Source organism: Bombus vosnesenskii, unplaced genomic scaffold (assembly GCF_011952255.1).
Source record: "Bombus vosnesenskii isolate JDL3184/JDL3185 unplaced genomic scaffold, Bvos_JDL3184-5_v1.1 scf7180000013285, whole genome shotgun sequence".
Lineage (NCBI taxonomy): Eukaryota > Metazoa > Arthropoda > Insecta > Hymenoptera > Apidae > Bombus > Bombus vosnesenskii.
Window position 1 is genome coordinate 2,823,788 of NW_022882938.1, and position 21,106 is coordinate 2,844,893.

Sequence of the window (21,106 nt, forward strand, 5' to 3'; positions counted from 1 at the left end):
TAAATAATTACATTTATTTATTTATCAATTTCACAGTATAACAGTGTATACGATACGCTGAATATAGAATAATCTCTGCTCTTTATCGTTTACTAATTAAGGCGATTAGTATGTGAGTGATCGGTAAGAACATATATTATATAGCACGTGTACTTTTTATTGGTCGTCACGATATTTTTTTTGTCGCTTCTTCTTCTTTCGCTTTCCTTTTATTTCGTTATAGAGGTACGCTACCGTTTGTTAGCCTATTCTCTTGCACGTTTGTCCTTTCTCTTCTCGACGGTAACACATCTCTACCAAGTACCGTATCAACAACTAATTATTTTTCGTAAGACGTTAGTTTTTTTTTTTTTATTTTTATGTACTCGTGCGGATAAGGCCACAATTAGTGATTTTCCGCGTGTGCGTGTCGCACACTCGTCCGACATGCGTGTGTGGATGCGTGTGATTCTTTTTCTTTCTCTTCCTTTTATTTATTTTTTTTTCAATTTTTTATCATTTTCTCCACTTTGATGTGGTTAATGCAAAAAATGCTCGCGAACGTATATCGCGGATACGCGAGATAACAAGATCATTTCGATCTTTACTGACTTTCTTGTTCGAGAAAAAGTACAACGATCGAACATGAAGGTCGATTGCATTTAAAATTCGCGTTTTCACGCATTCGCGAATATGTGCACTTGTGGGCTCGCGTGAGAGTTAAAATCGTTCCGAGGCTAACATAGGAAAGATAGAAATTTAGTTACGATCGTTGGAGTAATACAAAAGTAAAATTTGTACATTAAAAATCTCATACATCGAAAAACCCTTGAATTTGAAAAATTTTGAATTTTTCTAACAACTGTGCACCCGAGCCCCGTCGTTTTAATTAATCGTTCGTTATACTCGAATTTTGCACGAGTCTTACTGTACAATATCGCGGAGCGATAGATAGAGATAGATAGAGAGAGAGAGAAAAAAGGGTGCAGTTTTCGCGCGTGTTGGGATTCGCGTTAGTGTGTACGTGTGTGATTGTTCGCGATCGTGTTCGTGTGTGTACGTGTGAGTTTAAGTTAAATAAAAATAATATTATCATAGGTATATCAAATTTAATTCCGTAAGAATATATAGGATCCATCTGTTCTTCCTTTCTTGTCCCTGTCGTTTAACTTTTACTCCTCGCGTTAATCTTTGTCGTGCGTTTCTCTATCTATTGTATAAAGCGAAAAGAAAGAAACAGTAACGTTAATAACACCACGACAGTACGTAACTTCGTTCCACTTCTAAACACACAGCTCGATAACTTGACGACAGTAACTATACTGATTAAGGCGGTTTGATTCTCGTACTTTTCAAGGCATATTCCTTCGGTTTCTCCAACGCGCTTCTCTGCGATAATTTTTACGTTTGTTCGATTTTACTTTCCTTTGTCTCTTCGGCTGTTACGGCGCGACGGAGAAATCGGAATCGCGAGTGACTAAAATGACCTCTAAATACTACGAAGCTAGGAAGTACCCTCGTTTCTGCTCGCGTTCTCTGCTTCGAGATAATATGCACAAAAGCTCGGCATTATTACCGAGCCGATCGAGAAGAACAGAGAGCTTTCCGACCAATACGAAAAAAATCGTCGCGGGATGGTGTCTGCTTTTTCAATAAAAAGTACCGCGTTTCTCAACTATGAGCACGTATACATACGTATAACGATATATATATATATATTATTATACGTATGGGAGAAAACACGGTAATTTTCATCGCGTTCGAGAGATGGTGACTAAACTATTCAATTATCCTTCTGCAATTATGTTAAAGTTGGTCGACTTCCTTCTTCTTTCTTTCTGTTTCTCGAAGCGGACTCTTCCAGTTGTTTCCAAGGGAAGGTTTCTTAGCGAGGATATTATTCCCGTATATAGACTGGACACCGTAGACCCTTGATAATTCTCGTTTTCTTACTCCTTTTCCCTCTCCCCTACTTCTCGTTCGTTCTTCTTCGCTCGATGTTTCACTACCCCTTTACATCAACTTCATCTTGGCGCAATCAGGGCAGATAATGTCTTCGCCGTCGGTGATGAATCCACGACCGACCAGCGAGGTCTTGCAACCCGCGCAGATGAAACAATCGTTATGCCAATGCCTGTCCTCGAAAGAGATGAAGCGAGTTCCGCCAATGCCTGAAATACACGGGCAACGAATCAGAAATTTATCCTCTTCAGCAAGAAAATCTTCTAAGAGTTAAATGAACATCGCAAGGGATAAAGTTTATCGCATTCGTAAGAAGAAACAGAGATAAATACCAGTAATCGGTTTGGAGCAGGCGGTGCATCTCTTGGCGAACAGTTCTCCAAAGCAATCGGCGCAGTAGGGCTTGTCGTCGCGGGACGTAAATCGCTGGCCAGCCAGTGAATTGTTGCAGTTGCTGCAGGTGAAGCAGTCTCTGTGCCACGGTTCGTTCTTATACGTTACGCCGCCACTGGTGATAATCTGGAACGATAAGATCCCCTTTATCTATCCATTCTCTATACGAGAACACATTCTCCTCCGGCAAACGGACTTTCTTCGCCAAACGGTTAAACAGCAGGAGAATTCTTCGAAGAGATAATCGTTTGCTGAACTAAAGATATTCGTTAAAACACGCGAATAATTTCCTTGCTTATAATGCGCCACAGTTCATCGATTTACCTTGTTGCACTTAACGCATCGGGTGGCGAACTTGTCCTCGTAGCACGCAGCGCAATAGATCTCTTGCTCGCGCGGAATGAAGCTCTTCGTACCGATCGGGTTCTTGCAGACCACGCAACAGAAACACTTCTCGTGCCACTGCCTGGTCTTGTACTCCATCTTCTTGGTACCTAGGATGCGAAAGACATCCTTCAGACATCGAAACTTTCCCCCAAACGAACAATACCCTCGCGTAATATCACGTTTTCGCGAAATAATTACAAAGCAACGTCAAAAGAGGTGGAATATTGTGGCAATGTCTAGACGATCGGTCTGCAAGGGTGAAAGTTTGCAGCGTAGGGTGCATTTTGCGTTTGAACGATCGCGTGCGGCACCCGACGAGCTCGCATGTCCGTTTCGCTCGTGCAATTCTAGGGAGATGACTTTCCGACAACTCACCGATAAGGAATCGTTCTTAGAGGGAAGGCAATCTGGTAGAGAAACGCGATTCGAACCGAGGGTAGTTTCGAATTTCATCCTCCATTCCTAGAGGAATTTGATTTTGTTGGCGAGAAGTTATTTCGACCGACATTCGTGACGATTGGTCGTGTTTGTACAAGAAGTAGGTTAGAAAGTTCAACGAGACAGGTGTAAAAAGTCGCGCAAAACCGGAAGATCGCCGGCGTAGATAGGTGTCATCTCCCGCAATGCGGTTTTAAAGTTTCATGCACGGAACTTTCTAGTCACGGCTGTTAATAATCTACATAAGATGGCTCGCTGTACTCATTCAACTCGATCGTAGTCATCTCTATCGACTAATAGAAACTTACAACTGATAGCTACCTTTTCTACGATTTACCTACAACTTCGCTAAGAACTTGACTCGCATACTCAACGATCAAATTTATTCGAAGTGGTTGTTTTCTTCGGCACGCGCGGAAAAGGAGAAAATAAATTTCGCTTTGGTATACCGATCGTAACGTGTAATTCCACGATCGACGAAATTACCGGGTTGCGAGCGAGCTCGTCACTGGTCCTCTATAATTGGGCAGATCATCGAGTCCCACGCTTACAATCTTTCGCTTTCCGTTTACGTGAGAAGTCGCGCGAGCTTCGAGTCGCTTCCTTTCTCGTAGTCGCGACGAACACAGAACCGAAGTTTATGACCACGATCCGTCACAATCTTACGAGTGGTTACGCGTCCACTTTTCAATCGCCTTCCTCCGCTATGATATCAGAGAATCAAGCGTTGTTTACTAATCGTGACAATCGTGACACTTGCACGAGTCTGCGTTGAGTTTTTTCGAGCGCAGCGGAATCTTCCCCCGTAGGCGTTCCGACATTTCTCTCGCTCCTTAGCTCCTTCCTCTTTCTTTGCGCCGCACCAAGGGCAACCCGAGTTAACGATGACTCGCTATTCCGAAAGGTGATCTAATAGGACTTAGAAGAGGTCCGAGTGATCAGTTAAATAATACCATTTGTGGTCCTCAAAGTTTCATGAATCATCGGTTTCAACGTCTTTCGACACCTACTATGTTTCCTTCTTTCTTTACCAGCTTTAATTCGTTTAAATCTTATCCATTTGCCCACATTTTAGGAAACTTTTTCGCAGTTCTTGCGCTTACGGAAAGGCGGACGAATCGTAGAAAGAATCGACGTGGCATACCCAGCTCCATTCGACCATCTGTTGCCAGTAACGTCAATATAATCAACGCATTATCATCCACCGCGTGGTCGTTGATAAATGAACAGCGCGCCGTTACCGGTCCCATAGTTTCCGATCGATCAGTCACTGCGAATTAGCCTGTCCCTTGTAATGCCCGTTCGAATCAAGTTTATTTCCATTTATCGAGATCTTGGATCTACACGTGGACGATCGCATGCCTAATTTGCGCGCAGAAGGAAGTACAGCGTCGAATCACGCTGTAATAGCAGAACAAGTTTTGGTAACAGTCTTCCTCTTCTTTTTTTCGATATCGTAGAATACAATAGCGTTCGGGACGTAGAAGAGATAGCTAATCATCCGAGGCAGACGCTATTGTATTCAAACGGAGCTCGTGTATGGGAACCGACGAAAATATAGGTTGAGAGACCGGCAAAAGGTCCTAATTACGAGTCGTGCAAAAAGTTCTGGGGGAGAAACGAGTAGCAGGAACTGTAGCCCGTGTATTTTTTGGCCGTTTGCCTCCCAATATAGATAGCCTAGATTCCAGTGGTCCTCGAAAATGAAAAAAGCAACAGCTTTCCGTGCGCTATTCCTTTGGTCCACCGTGAGTCAGGAGAAGGCTTGTGACGTCACTTGGTCCAAGCAATACCTCCGTATATGTATAAAGTCTGATGGTCCAAGGCCGGCGATGTGGTAATATCGCATTATACATGTCGCTTTAGCTCGCTCGTTACCACTGCGTTTCATCGGTCTGATCGACTGTGAAAAATTGCGCGTTCATTCGATTTACGTATTAGAATAATTCGGAGGAGCGGTGCCGTTAACTCGCTGTTTCCCATGTTTTCCTCAAACTCTTTTGAAAAGAGGAACCGGCTCTTTTATCCGAAGGATCGAAATAGATTCGCGAAAAGCTCGTGTGATTCGAGTATTTCTGGAAACAGCTAAGCGTCGATCCGCTAACCGCAGGTCGAAGATTACAGAGTCTTGAAATCGAAGATCGTTAACGCGATCGTTCCGCATTTTACGAGATCTCGAATCGACGAGGTTCTGGTAATCCGTTGAAAGCGGCGATTCTCGGCCACGTCAAGTCTAAATATAAATTCACCGACGAGGAGAACACCGGGCCTCGGACTTTCCAGATCTACGCGAGCGCTGCGCGACTAACAGCGACGAGAATTTGGTGAAGTGAACACGTGAAATTCGACGCGGCTCAGGCTTCACGACGCGTCCCTTCATAAAGCGTTATTAGTTATTGTGCAAGAGGAAAATATAGAACACGGTGGCCGCATCCGGCCTGTTTTTAAATCATTCGCCGTTGCACAACGGACTTGAAACGTTACATAAAACTTTACTCTTCGCCGTGTCGTGCCTACGACAAGCCTCGAACGATCAATCTTGCCGCGATTGTTTTCCCCACGTCTCCTTTCTCGCGAGCAAACTCGAAATCGTTCTTTTCCTTACTCTATCGGGGATTTACGAGGCGTCAAATACGTAGTTGATAACGGCCGAGGCAGATTGCGCCGTGATAAGAAAGCAAGAAATTTGCCTCGATAGATATTGATGCATCTAACAACAAGCGTGAATGACAGTCTGACAATGAATTACATCAGTCGTATTAATAGGACTTCTTATCTGCATGCACAATTTTTTAATCGATTGGCTCATTCTGCCAGGATCTATCGATCGCGGTTGTCCGCCCGATCTACTTCTTGTCACCGTTTCGATCGATCCACGCACGAAGAGCGAACCGTGGAAAAGTCGCGTTTCACGAGGATCTTTTTCTTTTGCCAGAGTTCGCGAACATTCGAATAAACGACGGATGACATCATTATTTAATCGCACCGTAGCAAACTCCAAGCTGTTTTGCAATTGACCAACGACAAATTTTGCCGCGTGCATTACGCGACGATGCTGGGCTTCGTTAGACGGATTTGCATTGTGAATTATCCGCAAACAAACCAAACACCAGTCGCGTCCTTCAAATAAAACAGCTTCTGTCGAACGTTAAAGTCAAAAGTAACTAGAAGGGAAAAACGAATTTTCCAGGAAATGTTGAAACGTTCATTAAGTGACACACGTGTCGTGATCGCAGCCGGAAGTATCGAACGCTTTATTAATCCCACGACACAGTCGATCACGATCGTATAGCTATATTAATCATAAAGCTTGAGTGTACGATTAGCATAGAATCCCGTCTGTTTGGTTCTCTACCGCGTCTCTGGGTGATTATCTCTTCTCTAAACACGCGCTTCGCAAACACGTTTCCGTCTTTCCCGCTAGATTTCGTTAGACGTTTCGTTATATACTCTCCACGTTATTTACGATTTCTTATTAAGAACTGTATGGTTGATCGAGTCACGGACAATTAACCTGATTCACTAAGCAAATGTAGCCACGGACAATCGAACTGTGCGGCCGTGCTCGTGTTTCCACATAAGGTCACGGTTCCCTTCGAATTCCCACTTTTCCTCGGAGCCTATTTTTCTTTCTCTCTCTCTCTCTCATTCCTTTTTCCTTTCTCTGTTGCACGATTCGCCGACTGTCCGTTCGATCGGATAGTTTATCGCGGGCCGGTTGCGCGACATCGACCCACGATCGGCGTGCCGATGTCGACCTTAGGAAAACTTGAGAACGGAACCTTATTCGTCGCCCCCGCGTGCATCGCGTGGTTTTGCAACGTCCTCCAAGATCGACCCGGAATGTCGAACACGATACTTCCCAGAACGTTTTGTTTTCGTTCGAGTTTTTAAACAAAAGATCATTGAAAAATAAGAAAGAAGGTCGTTTATCATTTTCGTCACCTGGATCTGCCTTTTTCGGATCTCCCAGCAGACAGTCTTTGCCCAGACAGCATCTGAACTTAGGGTCACCCTCCAATGAAAACATGCTGAATATCGCAATATCCTCGTCCTTTTCTTTTGCCCTTCTTATCCTGTCCTCGCCCACCTTCTTCGTTTGCAGGTGAAGCTTAGTGGATAGCCGTTCGCTCAACGTGTCTGTGGCCATCTTTCTCTTCGTTTCTGTTTTTTTCTCACGAGTCTCTTAACTTCCACGACAAAACGTTCACTGAAATTTCGATATCGCGATGGCATATAAAATACCGACCCTTAGATTTCTCACCCTCGATCGCGCAATATTAAAAGAGTTTGCACTAAACAAGCTGTAAAACTGTCAGACATAGAGCGCATATCGTTGTCGTAAAGAATAAAAGAATCGTTGCTTCTACTATCGAGAAAGTTGTAAAAGTCAACGAGACTTTTACAAGTCGCAAGTGGCAAGTATTTTTATAGCGATGTCGTTCGAAGTAAAAGCATTCGAGCGAGATATCTGACGTTTGTCCGAGATCAGACGTGTTGCGAGACGTGTTTACACCGTCGTTAACCAAAGTAAAAGCGTCCAAGGAATAAAATACGATGCGTCTACTATGAATTTTCCCAAGCAACGCGTGTCGAGGACCGATCGAGAAGTGAGAAGATCAAGAGCTAACCTACGGGAATCGGAAGAGAGCCGGATTGACGCGCGAACACGATTCAAACACGACGCAAATACAACGTCTACGGAGAGTAGAAGCTAAGGAGAAGAAATCGGCCGATCGTGCGATTGGCCCGGAGTCTTGCGAGCCACTGAAGCAACCGAAGCGAGCCCCCTCGCTGGACTCACCGTGCACACCGCGAGCACGCGCAACGTGTCTTCTACTCCGCTGATAAGTTCGCCTTTCCGCTCCACCAGACCCACTCTCCGCCATCCTGGAGCGCGTCCGCGAATATTTATATATTTACGCGGCGCGTTCGCTCCAGCCCAGGCCCGGCCTCGTTCGTCGAACCGGCTCCTTTTCGTCTCTTTCGAGATTCATCCGACCATCTCCTCTGCCGAGTACGTCTAGCATCGTCGCAGATGCAGAAGCGAGGAATTGTAATTGACGCGTGCATTAATCGATCGAACGACGGGCACGTTTATTTCGATCGTTCAGACGTCGTGACATTGATGGTTGCTTCTATAAATGCAGTCTGCTTCTTTCGGCTTAAATGATATGCATTAACCTCGAAGTTAACAGGCGCGCCGATCGCTTTAGCTGCGGTAGTCATCGGTTTTACATCTCGTTTGTCACGACGTTCACAAAGGGGAAGGATTTCTTGCCGTAGACGAACGATTTTCTCTGCACGATTACGCCATCGAGTACCGTGGTGATTAGCGCGCTGGCAATTAGTGGCACGGAACTCTTAAACTTTTTCTTTTTCCGACGACCAGATTATTATTCCTGCAGCGCAATAGCCAAAGAAACGAATGACAAAGTATTTTGCTTGAAGAATGAACTAATCGGCCGTGATTCATCGAAAGAATTGAGTCGATTAACACGTTCCCTGATAAGCGACGTCAAACGCCAACAGAATGCGCTCAATTCACGATCGTCGCGCTAGTTTAACCTTTAGTTAGTCGTACTCGTTCGATCAAGTTATTGATTCTTCTGTCCTGTAATCTCTCGTTTCTTTTAATGGTTGAATAAATAGCGGTATCTTTATCGTCGATATCTCGAGACTGCGTCGTAAAACTCAATTAAAACTCGTTAAAGATACTCCATGTCAAAAATTTGCAAACAGCGAACTTTTCCGCGGGAAACCAGATCGCTCGAATACGGCGCATTTCTTTTTCACGAAGTTCATTCGCGATGCACCACGCTAGATATCGTTCGAAAGGTCGAGCCGTATACGGACACGCGTTGGTACCGAGTCATTTTCGCAAACGATTCCTCGCCGATCCCGTAACTATCTGTGCCTCTCTTAAGATTTAACGAGACTCCCACGCGCGTCACGTAAGTCGGAACCAGTCCATCAGAGGCACGAACCTCGTTCGCCAAATCGATCATCCATCCTAAGCACTTGGCTTTCTCCTCGACAGTTTCGTTTAAACGTATTCGAAGCTTAATTCGTATTCTCCGAATTTCGTTGCCATACGGTTTTACTTGCACGATGTCTCGTTCATCTTGTAGCGTACTTGACCGAATTACCAACCCGTAATCTTTCAGCGGAAGTAGCTGCCCTCGAGCGAAGAGCTACCTTTTCCCAAAAGAAACAAGGGGAACTAACGTTTAATCGTCGGGGCTCTTCCGAGGTCTACGATTCTCGAGGAATCAGCGGCTCGTTAACACAGGCTCTCACGTTGTCGTCCCAATTACCTGTGTAGTGGCCTGAAGCATGGTCGTCGAGGCACGCGTGAATCACGCGATATATAGGTCGCGGTGCGCTCCACCACGCCGTCTGCGATCGCCGAAGGTTGCGAGGCGACAAAGCGATAAGTCGTTCGGAGATTGCGTTCCGCGCTTGTCGAAAAAGGTCGCGCGCATAATTGCTCGACAACCTTTTTCGACCCACTTTCCCGCTTCTCGATTCGCTCGGCTCGAAACCCGCCAGAGAAACCGTACAGCGCGAACTTCGTTCGCCAAGTTTCTTCTAAAATGCGATCAAACGTCGATGTCTGCCGGGTCCAGAAATACGGTCCAGGTTTGTCGTTTAAAATACGTTTCGATAGGAAGCGAAATTTTGGGGAAAATCCCACGAACAATCTGGACACGCGCTGAAGAATCAGAGGTCACAGAAGTTTAAGCATTTCCTTTCCCTTTGAAAAGGATCGCGATAATTGGTTCGAACCTTGACTCGATTGCCTTAATAAGAAACGCCGAATGCGAGATCTATACTGCCCGTGTGTCGCACTCGGGACCGTGAGTCATTCCTCGGGGGTCATCGCTGCTGGAAAACAGGTGGTTCGATCGATCGTCTAGACCGGACCTCCTATAGTCGGCCGATGGTGAACGAATTGGTTATTTCGGGTTACAACGGCGGTCGTATTTTTATCGCTGTTCGAACAGCGTTCCTTCGAATTCAAGCACTCGACAGGATACGCGTGAAAGAGGCGTTCTGCTATTTCTGCGATCGAAGAAATTGGTTTCGAATTACGTACCAGCACGGAAGATTTCGCCGCATCCATCGCAACGGCTGGCGAATTGGGCGTCGTAACAGTTGCCGCAGTAGATCTTGTCCACCTTGCTACCGAACTGTTTGTCCACCAAGGACACTCTGCACCTGTTGCAGAGGAAGCAGGCCTCGTGCCAGTGCTTATCCTTGTACGACAAATCCTGCAAACGATTCGTCGCCAATTATCGTTTGCTCGCTCTCGCCTTACGGAGGTGATAATCGTTTTCGTTTCGTGTAACGGACAAGCGACGGACAGGTTGCGAAATGAAAATACGCGAATGGATAACGAAAAACAGGATCTCGCGAATTACACGCTGAACGAGCAGAGGAAAACATCGATTATGTTTGACGCGACGGCCTTTGCGACTATAAGGAACTCGCTTTAGATCCAGCGTTGCCTTAAGCAAATAGATTCGTTGTCAGTCAGTCGTCTTGCCTTTTAGGCTCGAGTTACACAAGCGTTGTGACGATGACGTCCGTTGTGACGGAAGTTGTGGCTACAGTCACGCGAGCGTTGGTTTTGATCTCCGTAATTTTCCCATATCAGTACGCGTTTCTAGTATCCATACGTGGCCAAAACTCGCGATGAATTCGAGATTACTGAAAGATGCATCTTACACGATCTCTGATGCATTTCGAACCGACGAAAAGAAATTTTTCGATTATCTTCGCATGTCGCGGTCGTCGTTTGACGAATTAAAAGAACTGAGAAGACAAAACAAATTCTTATAGGTCGTGTTTACACATTACGAATATTCATCCGTTCGCGTGTCCAGTTTTAAAGGAAAACAAAAAATACAACGACAAATCTGACGGACGTAGCTCGTGTGACCGATCTTATGCAAAACGATAGAACGCTACGACGGACGTTGCAACGTTCGATCACGTTCCGACGACCAACATGCGAATACAAATCATCGAATTTAGAGAGAGAAACGCGTTTGTATCGAAACGAAACGCGGGTTTCCATTCCGGGATCGATTACAATCGCTAACTCGTCGACCTTTAAGCAATGCTACTAGAGCAGTGTGTCATTCCGGCGAGGAAAAGGTACGCGGATCCTTGGGTGTTTGTTTCGCTATGTAAGAGGATAATTTTCCGTCGAGTTGGCAAACGTCTTCTCGCGTGATATCGATTTGTCACGAAAACCGGCCGGCGAAATAACGCTGTTCGTGGTACGCTTCTTCTGATTTGGCTGGCCAAGTAGGAGGAATAACAACGACGAACCAGCGAGAAACGGAAATAAGCAGGCACCTGCATCATCGTTTCTATTTCTAGGAATGAGTAAATCAACGCCCATGCTCGTTCGTATATCGCCACCTCGTCTTGCGATCATACGCGAACCGATAATTACCGATTTTTGTCCGATCGGCTTTACTTCGAACCACGGAATTCTTCGATACGGCGAAGGTCTTTCGATTTTTTTCACGCGTGGAAAGGGTGGAACGCGTGCCGTGTGCCGCGAATCTAAATTTAGGGGAAAACTTTGGTTTTCCGCCCGGTTGGATCGTATCCAAACCCACGTATCGTCGTCGTTTCGTGAAATATCTCGGTTTCTATCGGGCGCGTGTTCGCGACACCAAGTATCGAGAGAAAAATCGAGCGTTTGGGCGATCGAGGTCGGTGAGTCAACGCGTTTATCGCTGGGAAAATAGGATCGCGAGATATCGGGAATGGAACCGCGATATACGTACCTTGGAGTCGATACCGATGATTTTGTTGCACTCCTCGCAGCCATTAGCGAAAACGCTCTCGTAGCATTTGATGCAGTAAGGGTGCTCGTCCCTGAGCACGTAACGCTGCCCGGTCAAAGATTCGTCACACTGCCAGCAACAGAAATGGCCGCTGTGCCAGTCCTTGTTCATCGCCTTCGTGTACTCGCCACTGAAAATCAACTGGAAACGAAAAACGCGACCTGTTTAGAGACGATCGTTCCTGCCAGGTTTCTCTCGGAACGCTCGTTAGACCCGATCCCCTTAATACGTTAAGGCAATCGAACGATTCCATGGAACAAGGAAAACGTCGCTTTTAAAGCGACGTACTTCTCCACGACAATTTTTGGCAACGCGAAATATTCGAGAGATAGCATCGACTCTGTCTAATTTAAACGCGAAAACTCTGTTTTTCTTTTCACGATAAATCTCGTGGCATGTACGACGACGTAAGCTCCAGATACGCTCTTCTCACAGCATCGTTTTCTCTCGCTTTTTCGTCCGACGAAATTTCCCACCGACCGAACCGCAAAAGTTCCTCGCAATCTCTCTCTTTCATTGCTCGGTGCTGCAGTGTCTAGCGTATCTGCGACGGTGTTGCGATAGATTTGCTGGTTATATGTACCTTGGTTGAGTGCTATTGTATGTGCTGGCTGAGTATTTTTTGTACGGGAACATATAATCGTGGCGTAAAGAAAAATGCATAATATGTATCGTACGAATTACGCGGCACTCTCGATCGTCGATCGAGAGGATCTCGCGTCGCGAACCTCTACTCCCATGAGAGAAGAGCGCCCCTCGACACGAGAAGCTGGCCGGTTACCCGGAAATTTCGCAAAACGAACGTGTTTTGAAAACATTAGCAAATCTTTCGAGCTCTCGTTACTATCGCAGCTCGTTCCTGTGTGGTTCGTTGTTTTAGTACCTCGTTACTTTGGAACGGTAAGGAGGAAACAACCAGTGGAAGGGGAGGGGGGACGACGAACCGACCGCGGCAAACGTAACCATGAAATTTCGCTATCGAAGTAAAGTAGGTCGAGTCGGAAAGCAAATACAGCTCGCGATCAAAGAGCTTGCTTTCGTCCGTTGCCGAAATGAATCGTCGATTTTTCTCGTTTGCCGCGAATATCGAGATTCGCGTTTGTCTTTCACCATGCTCCATGCTGAAACTCGGATCAACGACGAAAAAGGCGAAAATTTCACGTGACAACGATCGAGTTGGAAAATCGCGCGGGTTCACGGGTGACGGCCAAGATCTCGTTTCGCGAGGATTGCGATCGCAAACGGAAAGCTCGTGGCTGAGAAAAAGGGGATCGTCGAAAACGTGTTCGGGCCGATCCGAGTTAAATCTGCAGCCAGCACATACTCTTCGATGGCGTGGTGATTCTGCGTGCTGTCGACCTCGGTGATCGTGACCTCGGCGTTCTGATCGTGGCTCTCCCTGCGCTTCGTCGTCTTCTTCACTTTGCGAATCTTGCGCTCGGTGGTCGTGAACACTACACCGTCTACTTCCGCCATCGTGTGCTACTCGTCGAAGCTTGTTCCGCGCGTTTAACGATCTCGGTCGCGAGAATACTCTCGAATGTCGTCTCACGAGGAAACGAGGAGAAGAACCGGGAACCGGACGTGTAGTCCAGGAGAAGAGACGAAAAGAAAGACGAACGCTTGGAGCTTCGGAAACGAAAAAGGCTGATTGGCGCCTCTATGAAAATGTAAAACCGGAGCGTGGTCGGAGTGTTCCGTGTGTAGCCAGCAGCTTTCGAGCTTGCGAACTGACTGAAATCTAGGATCGTCGCGCTCCGGGCATCATCATATCGGGACGCTATTTTCGGCGTCCCGACGACTCCAGAAACTCGCCGCGCGCGTCCGCCACCCTCTTCCCCCATCCTCCTTTTCGCTCTCTTCTCTTCCCTCTTCATCTTCCCTAACCTTCTACTCCTTCTTTTCCTCCGTTGCCTCCTCCTCGTCGAGATTCTCGATGCAGTGTGCCGGGTGCAACTTCTCCACGACACCCCTCTTTCTCTCTTTGACTCCGTTGTCCCCCTCTTTAGTCGTTGCCATTCGACTCGTTAGCGATCGACCGCGACAGGTTACAGTTTCGCGGCAACGCCGCTCCGATTCCTTGAAATCTTTCCCTTTTTCTTCATTTTTATTTATCTTTTCTCGATAGCGATATTTCTGGACACTTTAACGGCGTCTCCTCTATCTGCCCGCTCGATCAGACGATTCGATTTCTGAATGATCGGAAGGACGATCGTTGAGTATCCCTCTATGTATTAGCCCATTCGATAGATCAAATGAAATAAAATTGTATGTTGCTTTCTGTTTGCGATCGAATTGGTTCGATAAGTCTGGGAATTGGGAGCAGTGGTAGAGTGGTAGATAATTTCGTCGATGAAACGCAACTAGGTAATCGACGACCAACGAATCGGATCGTTGCTTCACGATCGATGGAATTGGAGTAAAGATTTTTCCAAAAGCTTTCCGATCTAGGTCAGATAGGATCGACGCGAAAAATCTCTTATCGATAAAGCCATTTGTAAACTATTGCGATCTATAGAGATTCGTAGGAAAGATACGAAAGCGTCATCGATCATTCACGATCGTTTCTTGAAACATCGACAAGTTGATCACGTGCCAAACAGGTGGTTCCTGGTTGACGCGGGGTGAAACTACGCGAAAAATAGAACTGGCCGGAAAAATAAAGAAGAAGTCCACGGTGTAATTGGATCGGAATGTTCCGCACATCACCAATTCGTGTGGCCCACCCACGTTCCGCATTCTCATCGTCACTGATACCTCTTTCAGCCGTGATTATCAAACACGACCAACAACCATTCGCGTATTCTGGTCCGGTTTGAAAATCGTAACCATGGCCGGCGAGAGAGAATTACGGGAACACGGCCATGGTAGATTTAGGCGGTGGTCTCGATTTCACGGTTTCACGGTAAATCGCCATTCCATCATACAGATATTTCAGGAACGCCGGCCGTTTTATAAATAGCAGGAAAATGAAAATCGCCCGTCACAGGAGGATGTGATCGCCTACGCGGATTGAGAATCGTGGCGGGCGGTAACATAATATCGGCCATGAGGGGTCCGGAAGAGGGACGATTAAAAATATAACGCCGCTGAAAAATCGGGTCGACCAAAATAGTGGAATATCACGAGGATTCTTCTGGCGATGAGCTTCTGGTGTACCAGCTATTGCCTTGAAAACGTCTATGGTGATCGTAGACGTTCGATGATCAGCGATAGATCGCTGATATCCGTTTAATACATTGATACGCGATGTACATTTTGAACCGTAACTCTGTCAAAGCACCAACCAGCGAGCTTCGAAGACGACCGGGTAAAACTTAGTGTCCCCGTAATCCCATAAACGTTCGTAAAGGGAAGCCCTGAGAAAGTGTCGCGTCTGAGGTAAACGACGAGACAGGAGTGCGATGTATACGTATATTATTTGCAAGCGAGTACGAGATTGATATTTTGGGAGACCCCACGCGAGGCACACGGCACCAATGAACGTGCCAGAGAACTGTGAGTATTTCGTACGAAATTGGGATCGCGTTTTCTCACCCCGTCTCCTTGCGATTCTTTTTTCCCTCTACAACGTAAGATTCCAAGATCTTGGGGATAACAATAGCGGGTCCAAGATCGCCAGTGGCCTCGGCCAGAGTCGAGGCTGAGGGATATTATGCAATCGTCGCGTCGCGTCAGTGGCAAATTTTCTATCGTTTCATGTTAGAACCAGGTGGCATTTGTTTTTTTATTTCACGTAGAATGAATCTGATACCAGTCGGCGAGTAATTTCGCACACCGCCGTTGTCTCGCGGCCAAAAGCGATTCGCCATTAGTTTTACGACTTCGTCGCCGCTATTCCAGGTCGGTTATTTGACAAATAACGACCAAGAATTCGGTGCCATCAGTGAAAACACGAGTCACCGTGATTTGTGAGTATACCGTCGTTGTTTCGCGCCGTCTCGTTTGTACACGCACCTTCCTAACTATTTGACGACCTGGTCGAAAGTTAAAATCTATTTTATAACCGTAATCGTGGTTAATACGCAGAGTTTAAAAAATATTCCGATTGCCGAGTGTTACACGAAGCAAGTACGATGGCGGTGATTAGATTGGTCAGTGTTAGTGAAGAAGAATATTCGATAACGCGACTCCTATCAAATTGTCCTGAATTCAAATCGCCCCTAGTGGGGTTGGAAATTAATTTCTCTGTCTTTTCTTTGCACCTTTTGGTATGTTAGATTTTTAACAGTCAGCAATTAGTAATTTCTTCGAAAATAAATCAACCTAGGATCAACATCGACCGTTATCGGACGATGAGTGCTTCTATCGATCTTTTGGATTTTCCGAAATCTCAAGTATTCCCAATTTCTCGATAATTGAGTGGGTGACAGCGACATTGAGTCGTTCAATGTTTGTATGTAAAATCATACAAACAGCGGGGAAAGTGTGTATGGTGGTTTTCAATTGTATTTCACTGTCTAAAGAGTGTCGAATGAATTGGGTGTAACTAACGAGTGTAATCGGAGAGAGACGAGAGGAGCTTCATTGATTGCGTCATTACCCAGAAAGCTTTGTTTCGATCGGGATCCGGTATCGAGTACTGTATCCGTCCAGTTGCTGCACTCACATCCTCCGCGTCCCAATAATCTTCGTCCTCGAACGAGGACACGGACCTAGATCCCTTTCTCCTCTTCTTCTCGTTGAACTCTTTCGAGTCGGAGTCTGTTAGGATGTTCCGGATTCTCTGATAATCCTCGTCGTCCGCCTCCTCGAAGCTGGATATTTTCAGCAGACGCGCCTCATCCTTGGATCTCTCAACGGATGAAGTTGCATTAGTCATCGAGAAGTTATCTCGAGCGCCGTCGCCGTCGTCGGCCTTGTCCCTGGAACCGGATCCGAATCTTCTATTCTTAAAGGTCCTTCTGCCAAAATGATCCCGAGACGTGAGATCTCTTCTGCTCTCGGACAGACCCAGAACCGAGCCCTCCAGTTCCGTCGAAGCTTCCAAGCTCGGTAGTTCCTTCTCGAAACTGGTCTGCACCTGGACGGACACGCTCCTCCGACTCTCTGACCTGGACATCGTGGGACTGTCTGGAGGCGACGTGTTGGTCCATTCGTCTCTCTGGTAGCTGCCGATGGTCTGAACGGAGATATCCGACTTTCGTCTCTCCGGATCTCGGTGCCTCTTCGACTTTCTCGCCGTTAAATTCTCGGCGCTTCTGCTCACCTGTGCGTCCTTCGATTTCAACCTCGTGGGCTTCCTCGTGATCGTGCCGGAGGACTTGATCTTCTTCCTCTGACTCGGTACTCTTACCGATTCAACTTGATGTTCGGCCGTGTTCGGTTTCTCGGAAGGAATCGATATTTCGCTTTCTCGGAGATTTTCGAGACTCTTCGAAGGTTCGGGAGACTTGGAGCGAGACTTTCTGATCGGTTTCCTGGGATATTTCCTTTGCTCGTGGCAATCGGACTCGTCTATCGAGGATCCGCCTTCCGAAGGACTCTTGTATCGTTTGATCATTGGAATCGATTCGAAGGATCTCATTGTGGGCGCTTCGTTTCCGGAATCGTTGTCGAACGACGTACCCACGTCGCTCGAAGCTCCGGAACTGGACAACGGATCGTCCACGTCGAAAGGAATCGGCGTCGGTACTCTGACGTATTTCTCCGGTTCTGCGGTTATCACGGATAATGGTCGGTCTCTCGAACTACTTTCCATTCGCCAGTTTTCAGTCGCATCTTCGTAAATATCTCGTTCGTATAGATCCCTGTGATCGCTTTCCGCTTCCGCTTGATCCTCTCGAGAATCGCTCGCTTGTACCAGATACTCGAAATCTGGACTGAGCCTGGAGTCCGGGCTTACCCTGGAGGGTAACAGGAAATCTCTGGCGCTGCATTCCGACAACGCGCTGTAGTCAAAGTTCTTGTCCAGGGATCGCAGTTCGGTTCTGATTCGTAAACTATACTCGTGCAGATTCTCCAATTTGTGCTTGGCGCCACGAGGCAAATTCACGTCGGTCGAGTGACTGAAACTGCAGATGGAGTCATGAGTGCTCATAGTATCGTTCTGCTCGTGATACGAGAGACACGGTGTGGCTGGTTGATTGATCCTGATCACGACGCCGTCGGTGACGTGACGGAGGCAGGCGAGCAACTCCAACATGCCGACGCATCCGATCAGTATCGACATCATTAAGCCCATCTCGAAAAGCGTTCTTGGATTTTCCGATGAGAAACGGTAAGAGCGGTCTTCTATCGTATTATCATGAATAAACGATATTTTTCTACGCGAATCACTTTACAGATAGAGACTATGTTACGTCACGAACTCGACACGTCAAATACCCATACAGTTGGCGGTGCTTCATCCTATCGTTCTTTTTCTCGAGCTCGTCGCTCTTCGGGAGCATAGAAGAGACCGCTCCAGGATGATCTACGAGAGAAGTCCTCTCGGAAACGTATACCGGAATTCCTCGATCTCGGAGAGCGAAGGGAATCTCGGTGATGTGCGTGCTACATCCATAAGATATCCTCGGGATCTCGACCAAACTCTTGGTGTCACTCGGGTAATCCTCTAGGCTGACGTCACACACCCGGGGGACGAAAGAGAGGAAAGAGACGAGACGAGAAGTTAAAACGACTTCCTAGGGGGGGCACCCACCACCCACGCGCACCCACTGGTCCACAACGGTGGCGTAGCCCGTTTAGCAGGCTGAAAGGCGTCGCGGGCCCTGACCGAGCGGCACGTACTCGAGGAGGCGGTGATCACGCGATTATCGGCTTATCCATGCGGCCGGATGGCGGCCAGAGAACTGTTTTATTTTCCGTGGGCAAACCGTTCGGACCCGGGGTAAACTAGTGGCCGTTCGGCTCGTTATGTCGACGTAACGTTCGACTTGAGGAGCGAACCGTGGCTAAGGCTAAAGTTAGCTCGAATGTCCCTGGACGCGAATCTCTGTCCTTAATGCAGCGTACGCGTCGCGATCGATCACTCGCTCGAGATAATTAACGGAGCCCGATTTGGCAGTCGCCGCGTGCGACGTCCGATCATCGGCCGCGCGATTAATTGCGATCGATGCCGAGCTCTAATGAGCCAATCCGTTAACCATCGTTCCACGTCGTGTTCGGAAACGTTGGCGCGGGGGCGTCCTTTCGATATCTGTACGACGTCGCGACGAGAGAACGAGAGTTTGGCACCTTTGGTCGCGATCGTTTCGCAAAAACGAACGATTCGTCGCTTGCAACTTGATTCGCGTCCAAGCGCATCTTTAAAATCGATCATACAGCAACTAGCACGGTCAGTGCGAACTCTGGTCGCCGTTCTTTTCGTTTACGTCGTCCCATCTTTCGTCGCGAAACTTTCGAGCGAGAGAAAGTTTCCAGGATTCAAGTTCAGTTGCGGCCTGACCTTTGATCCGTTACGTCGATCAATTAACCTAATCCCATTCATCGTTGCGCTCTCTCTCTTTCTCTGTGTTCGCTCGAACTCGACGGAGTTCTGGCGTGGAAATTCCGGCTTGTTTACGTGGCCGAGATGCGCGGCCGAATTTCTCGCGTTACTCGCACCACTTTATTTCGGTTACCTCATCGGTTACGAATCAACGAGTCGAGCCGATCTTTGATACACGTTTTGCGCGCGGTACGTCTCTCTGGCGCACGTCCAAACAGATATCGAAACACCCAACGTCCAGCTTATCGAACTCTCGATGATCTATATTTGCGCCGTACCGCAACACTGTCCGATTGTTCCTTAAAAATCGTTTACCTTTGTTTGTATGCTTTTCGTTCGACCGTACCGACGTATAGAATAAGACGATAGAAATCGATAGGGTAGGAGAAAAAACGCGATAAAGTTTCGAATTGCGTATCACGATAGCGTATGACGCGTAAACACGCGCGTCACGCTGGCGTCAGTTACCATGGCACGATTTATCGAACACGATCCGCTGGAGTAAATTGATTTACGATTACGTTTCCCGCGCAGAGAACACCGCTGGTTATGCAAAACGACTGCGTCACGTTCGTTTGATCTGTCGTGTAAATACGAAGAAGTGGACGGAGCGATTCCGTGTGCTTTTCTTTCGCAATGATCGGAGCAGCGCTGTTTGGATTATGAGTATCTTTATTTCCGGAGCTAAAAGAGGATCCAAGGAACGAACGAGAGCTTTGCCCTCTGCCTCCCTCGATACTTATCCATCGAATCTATTTCTAACGTTAGACAGGATTTTTCGTGTAATTTGTATAGTTAATCGAGTGGAACGACTTCTGAATGAAAAGCGTCGAAGATACGATAAGCAGGCGCAAGGTTATCGCTCCCTGCCGGAAAGAAGACCTCGACGTCTCACGAGATTCCTGTTGCTGTCGAAGGAAAAGCTGGCCGTGTGATCGATGGTCGAATCACCTCGTCCACACCTGGCACTTGAACGAGTAAATAAATCATCGACGAAAATAAGATTCCGTCCTCCTCGTCCTATCTTGTTTCCTTGTGTATTTACATCGAGAAACGACTCGAAACAACGTAGCGACAATCGTGGGTCGCGACGATTAATATTCTGATTCACGAAACGTTTCTGCCAGCGAAACTGCGCTCGTCGCGTTGTTTTCACGACATAGTTCCAAACTTCCTTCCCCGGTTGAATTTGCAAGGTTACGGTTTTCTAGTCACGAACCATGGAATTAATTTCTCGTTTATGAATCGTTGGTTTGGCAAACAGTCGTGGTTGGACCTTGACCCCTTCCGCTCATGGATCGACTAGAAATCGTACACGGTTGGTTCCGCGGAACAGCGAAACGAATCGAATCGACGTTCGTTCGAAATGGAAGAACGTGGATCGATCTGAAAATGCGGCCGTAGAAGGCGCGACATTCCACGGTCGTGGCGAAGGGTCGAAATTAGTCGACCCGATTGCCACGAAAGCCGGTTCTTCTGGAGGGAAACGGAACAATGCCAATGTTATTTCGGTCGATGATCGAACGTGTGTGCCATGGTCGGAGAAAAGCGTGCCACCGGATCTCTACGAAGTCATTTCGCGAGTCGACCGAATTAGACCGCTGAAAACTTTGCAGCCGTTCCCACTGTTCCTAGGACGACCCTTCGT

At 47.1% G+C, this 21,106-nt stretch overlaps 1 protein-coding gene and 1 long non-coding RNA gene across 12 annotated transcripts in view; one reads left to right on the top strand and one right to left on the bottom strand.

The window, feature by feature from the left end:
• LOC117232250 (four and a half LIM domains protein 2) overlaps positions 1 to 21,106 on the bottom strand; it is a 70,427-nt gene continuing 49,321 nt past the window's right edge. For 6 of the 11 annotated variants that reach the window (XM_033491508.1, XM_033491503.1, XM_033491509.1 and 3 more), the window contains 5 exons: positions 11,967 to 12,167; positions 10,259 to 10,433; positions 2,659 to 2,828; positions 2,274 to 2,460; positions 1 to 2,150 (listed from right to left, as the gene is read on the bottom strand). In XM_033491508.1, coding sequence (XP_033347399.1) covers positions 1,993 to 2,150; positions 2,274 to 2,460; positions 2,659 to 2,828; positions 10,259 to 10,433; positions 11,967 to 12,167 — 891 coding nt within the window. In that variant the 3' untranslated portion in view covers positions 1 to 1,992. Of the gene's footprint in view, positions 2,151 to 2,273; positions 2,461 to 2,658; positions 2,829 to 7,104; positions 7,370 to 7,790; positions 7,937 to 10,258; positions 10,434 to 11,966; positions 12,168 to 13,350; positions 13,785 to 16,569; positions 18,320 to 21,106 lie in introns of those variants that run through there. The other 5 variants (XM_033491511.1, XM_033491505.1, XM_033491504.1 and 2 more) reach the window with 5 other exon arrangements.
• Positions 18,154 to 20,460, top strand: LOC117232262. The gene is made up of 2 exons (XR_004493097.1): positions 18,154 to 18,246; positions 18,313 to 20,460. It is a non-coding gene; the product is annotated as an uncharacterized LOC117232262 (long non-coding RNA).